This window comes from Cheilinus undulatus, linkage group 2, assembly GCF_018320785.1.
Source record: "Cheilinus undulatus linkage group 2, ASM1832078v1, whole genome shotgun sequence".
Classification (NCBI taxonomy): Eukaryota; Metazoa; Chordata; class Actinopteri; order Labriformes; family Labridae; genus Cheilinus; species Cheilinus undulatus.
The window spans coordinates 19,612,635-19,624,432 of NC_054866.1; the positions used below are offsets into that span (position 1 = coordinate 19,612,635).

The 11,798-nt window shown below is 39.7% G+C and overlaps 1 protein-coding gene across 1 annotated transcript; it reads right to left on the minus strand.

Moving 5' to 3' along the window:
- Window positions 1-371: 371 nt before the first annotated feature.
- Window positions 372-11,333, minus strand: LOC121522990 (aldehyde dehydrogenase, dimeric NADP-preferring-like). Its single transcript, XM_041807704.1, has 10 exons — window positions 11,202-11,333; window positions 9,659-9,843; window positions 7,221-7,452; window positions 5,890-5,975; window positions 4,212-4,420; window positions 3,659-3,776; window positions 3,428-3,569; window positions 1,461-1,627; window positions 1,277-1,376; window positions 372-767 (listed from the first exon to the last, which is right to left on the minus strand). The coding sequence occupies exons 1-10, from the start codon at window positions 11,221-11,223 to the stop codon at window positions 445-447; spliced, it is 1,584 nt and encodes a 527-aa protein (XP_041663638.1). The 5' UTR covers window positions 11,224-11,333; the 3' UTR covers window positions 372-444.
- Window positions 11,334-11,798: the final 465 nt, after the last annotated feature.

Consider the following 11,798-nt stretch of genomic DNA (forward strand, 5'->3'; position numbering starts at 1 on the left):
ATGTGCACCCAAAGCTGATCTTTTTATATCCTATTTATGGTATGTCACACTAGCACATTTATGTTTGTTTAAGATTTATATTTAGGATTTTTGTATGCCTTTCTCATGAAAGGATAGTTCAGAGAGTAAGAACCCAGAGAGAGAGAGAGTGAGGGAAAAAATTTAAGAGCCCAGGTACCTGTAGTTTTTGAGTCTGTAAATCTCTGAGTGACATCTTCAGAAATCAGATCCATATGTAATCAGTGTTGGAAGTAAGAGTGGAATATTGTTGGAGGATTAGGTTTCCATAATAACAATTAGAGAATTATTAGTGTAAAAAGAAAAATAAACTAAAATACCTTTACAATAAATCTTTTATTGTGGATAGACAATAGCAAAATAAAAACATGTTTTGAACATAAACACTAAGAAGCACTTGTTTTGTGATCAGAGTTTACAGATATTTCACCAGAAGTAGTTGTAGATGCCTCTCCAGTACCAGCAGGTGCAGTTGAGTCCTGCAGCAATAAGGAGGATGACCATCAGGGTGACAAAGAGGCCAAAGCCGATGACGGTGGCGGTGACAGCCCAGATGAACGTCCTCTTTGACATGTCTATCAGCGGGGACCTGAGTGCCATTCGCGCCCTGCGGGCCCGCCGGCGGTCCTGAGGCGGGTAACGAGACAGGTTGACGTTCTCCATATCCAGAGAGCGGACCAGACACGCCCTCTGGTGGCTCAGTTGGTCAAAGGTGTGTTTGCCATGGTAACGGCCCATACCACTCTGACCTGGAGGGGATCAAATACAAAACCTGGAAGTCAGCGCTCAGAAAGGAAGCAACATGGCATAAACAGGATGCTGCAGAATGCTTGCACCATATGCAACATGGTGGACAGTCCTACAGTCAAATGCTATGATGATTTATTTATCTTTATATCAATGCTATGTATAACTGGTCATTTTATAGCATTAACAAAGAGTGGACATGAACATTATGGGGAGTGGGAAAATGTAGCAGCTTCACTATTTCTATGAAGCTCAAACCAGTCATTCAGGGTATAAACATCACCAACCCCCAGCTGCTCAGCCTGAGTTTCTCTGGATATTTCTGTATTCACGTATTGACTCCCCCTGACTTTACACAGAAATCTTACTAGAAGGCTATCTGGAAGTTGTCCAGATAGTCAGGATGATAATCTGTCCGATGGTGTTCAGATAAGCAGCTCACCTCAAAATTTTGGGGGCATTTTGTGCATGTGTGAAAATGCAAAAACAAATCATGCATTTTGATTCTTACCAACTCCACCAAACGGGAGCGAGTTCAGCGTGTAGTGCATCAAGACATCATTGGCCGTCACTCCTCCACTTGTTGTCTCCTCGATCATCCTTTTTATCGCCTAAAAGAAACAAAAGAGATGGGTTTTGAAAAGAAACAGACAACATGTGAGAATCCCATCCTTCCTGCTGCTGCATCCTCTCACCTTCTTGTCCTTGCAGAAGATGTAGAGAGCCAGAGGTTTTTCTCTCTCATTGATGAAGCGGATGGCATCGTCCATGTCACTCACAGTGACGATGGGCAGCAGGGGGCCGAATATCTCCTCCTGCATCAGCCTGGAATGAGGGGGCACATCCTTCAGCACTGTAGGGGCTGCATGGAGATTATCAGAAAATAAATAAATTAAGATTTTCACACTATAAATATGTTAATTAAGTCACTTCCCATTCAACTACCATGTTATTGGACAGACTAGGGTGTTTGATCAAAAAAGTTAAGACTTTCTAGCTGTAGGATCTCACAAGGCCCCTCTCACAGACCGTTCATGTGAGATGTCGTCTCTATCAGAGCAAATGTGCTTTAATTTTCTGGTACAAAATATTTCCATTTTCTTTTAATTAATTTTATTCATAAACAAATTCTGGCAGTCACATTCATGAAATAACTATGCTGCAGATATTACAGACTAAGTGACATTTTCATGAATAAACAGAAATCAAGGTCAATACAGAACTGAATTATGTGTAGACATGTTGTAAACGGCTGACTTTTGCTTTGTTAGCTTAGCAAAAGCTAACATAGTTATGCTAGCTTCATAGTTAGCCAATGTAGCTAAGTTAGCCTTAGCAATGTGAGCTTTAGCAAATGAGCTACTGCTAAAATAGCCATGTAGCTGATGTTAGCTTTGTAGCACCACTAATATATATTGCCATGGGTGTCGTGAGCGTTAGCTATGATAGCTACAAAGCTTACACAGGTAACTGAGCTACATAAGCTACGTTAGAGTGTTATCATGCAGGACCAGAGTTTTTCCTGTAAGCAGACTGTTTTCTTGGCTCTAAGAAATGTTTTGCAGGTTTTTTTACTTTTACCTTGCTTTCCTAAATCTTACTTTAATCCTGACCCTAAACTAACTGATTTATTTTGAAAGTCTAAGCATGTGTATCTGTTCTGACAGATGCAGCTTCTCAGATTAACAGTCTCTGAGATGGGTCCGTCTAAGATCTATGGTCTGCAGCCAGACCCCTCTCAGAAAGTCAGAAGTTCCTGATCATTGCTTGCTGACTTTGCAATAAAGCCAGTAAAAAAGGAGCTGAGCTGGACAGGGGCTTCTACACAGTTTCAAGTTCAGGAAATATGAAACATGAACAAACTTAAGAACTTATCCTGAACATAACCTGCCCTGAAGCAGATTATGTTCAGGATAAAGCCGGAAAGTCCTCAGAAATAAGATGCAGTAGAAGCATTACTGGTAGGACTGTAGAGGCAGAGGGGATGTGGATGTGACAGCATGAACAACATTGGCTAAAGTTATGAAGAGCTGTTAGATCGAGTTTATCTACATCTGAACATAGTTATTGTCACTACACAGTCACAAACATGTCTGTTAAACAGCCTTAAGTGAATAATTTCTGTTTTAGAAGTGGACAAAGATTCATGAAAAATTAAATGGAAACAATATCAGTGTACCTGTTCAACAAGAGACCCTGTTAACTGGTGACTTTCAGCTAAGTGCTTCCATGGCCGTGTTTGTGTGAGTTTTACATTAATATACTTTATCTTAGGGCATATTTTGACTTACTCATAAAAAAAAAATTGCAGGGATCTTTCCTAATTTCAACAATCAATGTAACAACATTAACAGACACCTTCAGCTAAATGTCACCAAAAAAAAAGGCCACTCATTAAACTGTAACACCAGGACTGGAAGATCGTCCTGGGAAGATCTCTATCTGATAACCAATCAGATCTCTTGATCACAGCTCTGTTAAACAAAAGAATTGAATTTCCTTAAAGACTGAAAAAGTACTTCAGCCTCGTGGCTGTGAATACATAATTTAAAATTAAAATCTAAACATGGTCTGAACCGGGCTATCTGTGATTGAGTGCACTGTCTTTAGAACTCTCCTCAGCACAGTTAGCAAGTATTTCTACTTTTTTACTTCCTCGTACCGATGTATCGCTGTGAGGCGTCACTCTGTCCTCCAATCACAGGAGTGTAACCCTCCATCAGACCCATGATTCTGATGAAATGACGCTGGTTGATGATTCGTCCATAGTCTGGTGAGCATTTGGGATCAGCGCCGTAAAATTCCTGGGATGGATCAGAAAGTGTTGGATAATCTTCAGGCTGTGTATCTTTAGTTTTGGTTAATTTTTAGGTAGGTAGATCTGAGGTGGTACCAGCAGAGTTTGTCGGATGCACTCCACCACCCGTCCTTGGATGCACGGCTCACACAGGATGTAGTCTGGAGCGATGCACGTCTGACCGCAGTTCACAAACTTCCCCCACGTGATACGACTGCAAAGACAAACTTCAGTGTGAACTCAGATACATCTTTGCATCTAGAGGAGCTGATATGATTTTGTTTTGGTTTTCATCATCAAAAGCAGAATCTTCACTGAACTCCATGCCAAAGGAAGACATTTTGAGTTGTAGAACCTAGGGCAGGGTTCCCCAATTACTTTTTCCCAAGGGCCAAAATGTATAAGGGCAGAGAGCCAAGCGCCAGACATTGGATTTTTCCCACCCAAGACACCATCAAAATTTCTTGGATGTTGGTAGATATTGTTTCTTCTCTAAATACAAGTGAATAAGCTACTATTGGTTGGTCTAAGTAGAAAATATCAACAGGTCACATAGTAAGGACACAGCAGTTAGCATCATCATGAGACCTCAGAAACAGCATGTGATTCAGCTGTACTGATGTATGTGTGACTCTGGTTTGTGCGTTACCGGCAGGCGACCATGATCTCACAGTCCTTGTCAATGTAGCACGGGCTCTTCCCTCCTAGCTCCAGGGTCACTGGTGTGAGGTGACGAGCTGCTGCCTCCATCACCACTTTGCCAACTGTGCTGTTTCCTGTGTAGAAGATGTGATCGAACCTCTGTCTCAGCAGCTCTTGAGTCTCTGACACGCCACCTGTCACCACTGGGTACAAATCCTGGTTAAAAACAAAACAAAACAAAACAAAACAAAAAACCATAAGCACATTCATCCATCATATTCTAAAAAGTATCAAACATACAACAATAAAAGAACAAAGAACCAGTGGTAATAGGTAATAAAAGCATGCATAAGATGTGGAATTGCTTTAAAAGATTGCTTCAGTCTGTAGTGGAGAAACACACAACCAGAGATGGCTTCAAGGGAATACTAGCGTCTGATCTATCATTAAAGAAATCAAACTAAATAAAGAGAGCTAAAATGTTTAAAACACTTTCATTAACTGACATAGTAAACAAAATTTCTAGAATAAAAATTTCTGTTGACAAAGTAATAAAATTTTCAGAAGTGACTTAAAATGAGATGTAATTTTATCCTGATAGCAGTGAAATATCCAAGTAATTTCCATAAAGAGCTTCTCCTTTCAAGAAACTTCGCAACTATGATATTTTTCTTCTTTTGCAGACATTTGTAATCATCAAACAATTTTTTTGCGTTATTTGTATGAAAAAATAAAGACATTAGAATGATAGGAAAAGGCAAGACTGTCAGTGACTTAAAAAAAGCAAACAAATTTGCACTCCAGTTTGATATTACAACCATTTCAGCTCATTCTCTGGCATTCAGCTGAAGCCTGGCTCACACAGTTCCAACTCAACAAATACTGAAAATATGAGAAAGCCCAAATACAATAGCAAACTATAAATTAGACATTTTTGTTTCCATAGAGCTTCAAAAAACACACCAAACAGTCAACCTTTCACCACTTCTCTCTAAAAACTAAATCATTCACTAAATCACTCATAGCCAAACACAACTTTAGAGTTAACTAATGTGGAGGAAAAAGCAATCCAAAAAATTCATGGAGGCGGCATGAACATGGGCTGTTATGGCATGAGCTGGGGGAGTAACAGTTACTTTTCTTCGGTCTTCAGTCAGCTCGCTTCACAGTTGGCCATAATTTTGTTCACATGACAATCCAAAAGTGTGCCCTTGTCTGTCCTCAGGGCCCTCCCCAAACAACAGGATATCTAAACATTATTAACAAAGATGTTTAACTTTTACAGTTTGAAACTGATGTGGACATGGCATTCATCGATGCAGATCTGATCACTCTGAATACATCCCACACCACTGGAAAATCTGATGGGAAAGTCTTTAGACCTGTCAAACAATCATAGTTTTGATCGATTTTGTCAGAAGGAGGGACTCAGGTGCAAAAATGGCCTTAAAATCTTGCTAAAACATTTTGTACAAATGAGTATGTATTGAGACACACCAGGTCAAAATAGGCCCTGGCTTAAATCACCCTTTTACAGTTAGCGTTTCAGATGAATATGCCCAGCTGATGCAATAACTCCCTTTAGCTTTAGAGACCAACATATCCACAGTTCACTGTGATGTGTTGGTGCAAGGCTTTGACGTTACTGCAGCTTTTTCTTTAAACAATAGCTCCGGTGTTCAGACCTTGTCTAGATAGCGTGGAAGCAGAGCCCGGAGGAGGAGGGACGAGCACTCGCTGAGCTCTGATGGCTTCACCACAGCTGCGTTGCCTGTACGGAGGGAGAGAGAGAGAGAACACAGGTTCCTGTGAATGGAGTGAGATCACCGAGTGACGCAGAACGGACTGGTAGGAGGCTGAGAATGCAGGGCTGACCAAGCTGTCTAACTGATGCTGACAACAGGAGATTTCTCTGTCAATGACACCTACAGACCAGCAGCTTTTGACCTGAGATAGTCTTACAACATCTGGATGGAGTTTTTCATTTCATATTGTGTTTGAATAATCATCTTCCTCTGATCCTCTGCAGTTTGGACTGTAATTAGGATTGTAACTATTTTTTTATAATTTAAGCTAATATCAAGCGGAAAAAAAATAAGGGCACAAGGGAACAGTAACCATAGGGTTGGCCATTTTATAAGATTGTGGAGATTTGCTTTTTTCATTCCTTGTATTTGTAAGGTTTGTGGATACCTCAAATACTCCCCAGCAAAGCTCTAACCAGCTGCAGCCAGGGCAGAGGTTTATTAGATACCACTAAAAAAACATGCATGTGCATCATGGAATTAACGTGAAACCAGATAGACTGTTTCACCTATCCTTGGCATGGGCCATATTTCACACTGATTATTTAATTTCTCCTGTAATTAAATGTGGCACCCAAAATTACTTTACAAGGTCATGTCATATGTTATTTTAGAACAAATAAACTTAGAATCCTCGGTTTTATTGGAAAGTTTCGGATTTATATTTTTATCTGTTAGACTATTTTGAAAATTCTGCCTTCAGGTTTTTCATGTTGTCATGGCACGAGTTTGCAAAAACAGGCTTGTAAATCCATCATTAATCTTCAAGATTACACGTCTATGCACTGTTCGCACTGTTGCCTCACTGCAAGATGGTTCCTGGTCCAAATCCTGGTTGGACAGGGCATTGGTGTGAGGAGTTTGTATGTTCTCCACATGCATTCATGGGCTCTCAACATACTCCAGTTTCCTCTCCAAAAACATGTTTGTTAGTTTAATAGGTAACTCTAAATTGCCTATAGGTGTGAGTTGGAGTGTGGCTGGTTGTTTATCTCTCCCTGTCAGCCCTGCGATTGACTGGCAACCAGTCCAGGGTGTACCGCTCAATGACAGCTGGGATAGGCTCCAGCCCCCCACGACCCCGAACGGGATATGCACTGCAGATAATGGATGGAATGTCAGCTTCTACAGGATAACTCTGCTCTCTGGCTTTTGGCATCAGCTTCACTATGAGGAATCATTGATGTACTTGTGACTTTGTGGTTTCTTACCAGCAGCGATAGCTCCAACCAGTGGCTGCAGTGTAACGGACCAGGGGTAGTTCCATGCTCCGATAATGAGCACCACTCCTAGTGGCTCCAGTTGGACATAAACCTCATCTTTTATAGTGAACAGGCTCTTTTCCACTGACCGAGGAGCCGCCCACTCCGCCAGCTTCTTTATCGCTAGCTTGATCTCATTCTCAATGCCAATCAGCTCCAGGAGTGGTGTGTCATACTGACTCTGTAAGAAAGTACAGCATACTGTCATGATATGCAGATGACACTGTTTTAGATCACGTTATTTTTTGCGCAGAAGAAGTACTATCTATTTATGCAATCTATTTGTGAGAATCTCTTCTCTAAATCAATAAACTACTTTGTGACAATATTGATCATTTGTTGACTAATTAAGGCTCACAGAGTTGTAAGATAACATTGAAGCTATATTAATAAGCTCCATGGTGTAGGTGGTTGATCAGCAACTTGCTAAATTATCTATTTCTATGTGTTTGCATTTTTGGGAGGTTCTAACCAAAAGAATAGCTGTGAGAGGTTGAAAATGCTTATGATGTTATGAGAACAAATGGTATTCTGTTGCCAAAGGTTTAATTTTATGTCTGCTTTGTCACAGCAGAGCATTCATAAAAATTGTTACAATTGCAAGGTCACACAAAAGGTGTAGAGATTTGTTGAATAGCGTGAATGTGCTGAATTATAACATCTCAGCTACAGGGGTTGACTGACTCTTGTGCACTTGAAAGTTCCCAGTAAACTCTGTCTGGAGTTAAAATACATTTTACATCCAGACAAGTCCAAATATATTGATCCATAGAGCATAAATATCTACATTATCTGTGCCTACAAGTATTATTAAAGCTACAGAGAATAATAAATGCTGCTCTGTATTTTTCATTTCCCTACCTAATGCATGTTACTCAGTCCTTTAAATGTTTTTAAGACTATCCCTTCTCTTTAACACAGAATAGACTAGAGTTTCCAGTTATTAAAAGTCAAGGCATCTTAACATTAGTAAAGATGTTCTACGAGGTTCTACTCTTGGTCCTCTTTAAATCAGAAAAAAAGGATGTCTTCTGTGTCTCTTGCCTTGAACTTGAATGCATAAATTCCTGCACCTGGCTTTTTCTCACAACCTGGCCATTCCTATCTATAAATCTGATACATATTTGATGTCTCTCAATAAAAACAAGCTACAGATTCTGAAAAAATTATATAAAAGGTATTTTCTAGAGGATCCAACCTACTACCTGTATCTTAACACTTCAGGGTTCTGAAAATAAGACTGGTGAACACTGAATATGTGAAAAATTTCACACTAAAAGAAGAGAAAATGAGGTCTTTAGCTCTTAGAATGCTGATGTATGTCTAGGCTTTCATTTTTCTGTGCAGATTTGATGTAATTATGTAAAAAGGAGTGTAATGTCTTGATTGACAGCCCTCTTGACAGAAGTATGTCACCAGTACAACATGTTGGTGCTCACCACAGTGGCATCTTTGTTTTTTTTTTTTTGTTTTTGTTTTTGTTTTTGTTTTTGTTTTGAAGGGAAGGACATGGAGAACTGCTTTCTACACTGATGTGCATGTAACACTATAAGTCTAACAATTCCACTGGCATAATGTGTAGTTTCGCATAGACTCACATAGCCCTATTTAACCCAAAACACAAGCAAAGCAAAGGACAATCACTGACACCCTCCATAAGGAGGATAAGCCACAGAAAGTCATTAGTAAAATGTCTATCTGTTAGCAGAGTGCTTTATCATGTTTGTCATTGTGTTTCATATTCTGTGCATATTCTTGAAAAGTTGTCTGGAAAAGGAAAGTTTTGTTGGAAAAGGTGTAAAAGCAACCGGGATGACCACAGTCATGAGACAAAGCCGATTCTAGAACTAAGTGGAGCTTCACAAGGACTGGACTAGAGGCGGTGCTTGACTGATCAGCCAACTCACCTGACCTGAGCCCCTCAGGGTTCAACGGGGTTTTATCAAGAGGAAGATGAGAGACACTCCACCCAACAATTCAGATGAGCTGAAGGCTGCAATCAAAGCAACCTAGGCTGCCATTGTACCTCAGCAGTGCCACAGGCTGATGGCCTCCATTCCTACCATGCTGCACTGATGCAGGAATTCAAGAAAAGGTGCCCTATCTAAGCACTGGTCGTATAAGTGAACAAACGTTTCAAGTGGTCAATACTGAATCATTTTTAATCAGTTTTGTGTAACAAAGTAATATTTTGAGGTACTGGATATTTGATATTAGTCTAAATCGTTAAGATTATAAAACAAAAGGATGGCATTTTCTAACTTTATGTGTAATGAATCTAGAATGTATGAAAGTTTCCCTTACTGAATCAAGAAATGAATAAGTCTAATATGTTTTTAGATGCACCGGTACATTTCAGTGTTGCAGAGGGCTGTATCTGCATTCACCCTGTTGATGTCCTGTTTGAGAGCGGTGCAGATCTCCTGCTCTTTTTCTTTGATCATCCTCTGCAGGGCGTGAAGCTGCTGCAGTCTAAACTCCAGCGGTCGAGTCCTCCCACTCAGGAAGGCCTCTCTGGCCCGTCTCACTGCTTGTCTCTCCATGCAGACCGTTGCAGGACGAGTCTCTGGAGCTGCAGACATAATCACAGGATAATGATCTAAAAAGGTTAGAAATAAGTGTTTCTTTATGATAGAAACTATACGTGTTTTTTTAATCCCTGGAGCTTGTGTATTACAGACTCATCGAATATGGGATTCCTCAAGGAATATCTATGGGTACAATTCTGTTTTGATTTTTTATCTTTGTCGTTACTGTATTGTACTCTACATCAATTAACATCTTATGATGATGCTGATTTTACATCTGTTTTTTTTACTGTGCTGTTTTAATATCAGTATAATTCTTCAATAACAAAGACACATCTTATGTTTTCTCAGATTCTCTTAAAGCAGAACAGTTCCTGATCTTAAACCATGATGTTTGTAATGAAACTGGTTTAACAATGCTCTTATTGTTGTGAATGCATTAATATAGTTCTATAAATCATCTGTAACTGAAATACTGCTGTTTTATATGAAAGCCCTCATGGGACAGAGTGCCCAGGACATGGTTGACACAGGAGGGTGATGTGTGCAACCTTTAGTGATACCTGTAGGAAAGACAGGTAAGAAGGGGAGCTATTCCTGCACTAAGAGGGGAGGCCGGTTGTGTCCTGTAGGAAGTGAAGAACCAAGGTGTAGTAAGGACCCCTGTAGCCATATTCATCAGTGGCTGTGGCTGTACACATCACTTGCACACTGTCTCAAGCAGGTCATCTGCCATCACACTGTTTGGCCATTCTGGCTGCAGCTAGCTGCTGCAGGTGATATAATGTCTAATTTCATCTTTAAAAAAGTGTCCCTCCTACTTTTGAACTCCCCAGGAAAGCAAACTCTGTAATTGACACAGTTTTAGACTGTTCAATCTCAGCTTTGTTAATGATCAAGAATAGCAAGAAAGCTAAGAAAACGTCCATTTTAGAAGAAAAGTGTGTCAGAGGAGAAGAATGAATCCATTGAAACTGCAAACTCCTGCACACAGTCAGCATTGAACAAAAACATTGGCAATATTTCTGTACCAGAGCATTGCCTGCAATTGTTGATATCTGAAAGTGCCCAGTTTTGAGTGCTTCTGAGTTGTATTTTTGTTTGTAGTAAAACAGATATACAAATTGTTTGTTGTCGAAGTTTAAAATCCTGATATCACAGCAGACCTCATCATTAGGCTGTTTAAATTGAAGGCTTAGTTAAGGCAGTAAAGAGGTGAAGAATGATCCTTGATCTGTTTTTGAGGCTGATTTGCTTTTAACTCTAGAATAACATGCTCCTTCTGTATTCAGCAATTGTCATCAAACATTTTAGCAACATCTGCCTTTTATTTCATTTCATTTAAAATGTTTTGTATTCAATGTATAAAATAAAAGTTACAGTTATTAAACAGTAAACTCACCTGAGGTTAAGTAAACGAGCATCAAGTGGATTTTCTGTGTAAATTCTCTGCAGAATAATCGGTCACTGATGTGATCCAAAGCGTTTCAGATGTCCGACACGCTGCAGACACACAAACACAGACTGAGCTCAGCATGCAGGCTACTCCAGGATCAGTTTACAGGGAACATTACTAGCTGTGACCAGCAGCTTCATTCAGACCGCCTCAAACACTGAAAGCCTTGATAACAGACTCCACCTACACACACAGTCATGCTCCCATGGTGGCGCAATAAATGCAGATTTCTGTTTCCCTCATCACAATAACACCTTTAAACCATTGCTTTTGGGGAAACTACAGCTTACTAGGAAATGGTATTTGTCAACAAATGATCTTATCTTTGTTAATAATGCTTAGTTTAATAGCTCTAATACTAAACAGATTCTAACCATTATTACTGATATTGTAGTCCTATAAGAGAAAATAACATTAAGATAAATGTATGGCCTTAAATGTATCTAATTCATTGTTGTTGCTGTTTTTGTGTGGACACCTGCTATCTTTATAAAGGTTCTAGTAATATCATGTTGTGATTTGTCACTGTACAATCAAAGATTG

Coding starts and splice junctions, on each gene's coding strand:
- LOC121522990 (XM_041807704.1), bottom strand. CDS start 11,223: ATGCTCGTTTACTTAACCTCAG. Junction 3,777..4,211: donor GAGATCATGGTCGCCTGCCG/GTAACGCACAAA, acceptor TTGTCTTTGCAG/TCGTATCACGTGGGGGAAGT. Junction 3,570..3,658: donor GCATCCGACAAACTCTGCTG/GTACCACCTCAG, acceptor GATCCATCCCAG/GAATTTTACGGCGCTGATCC.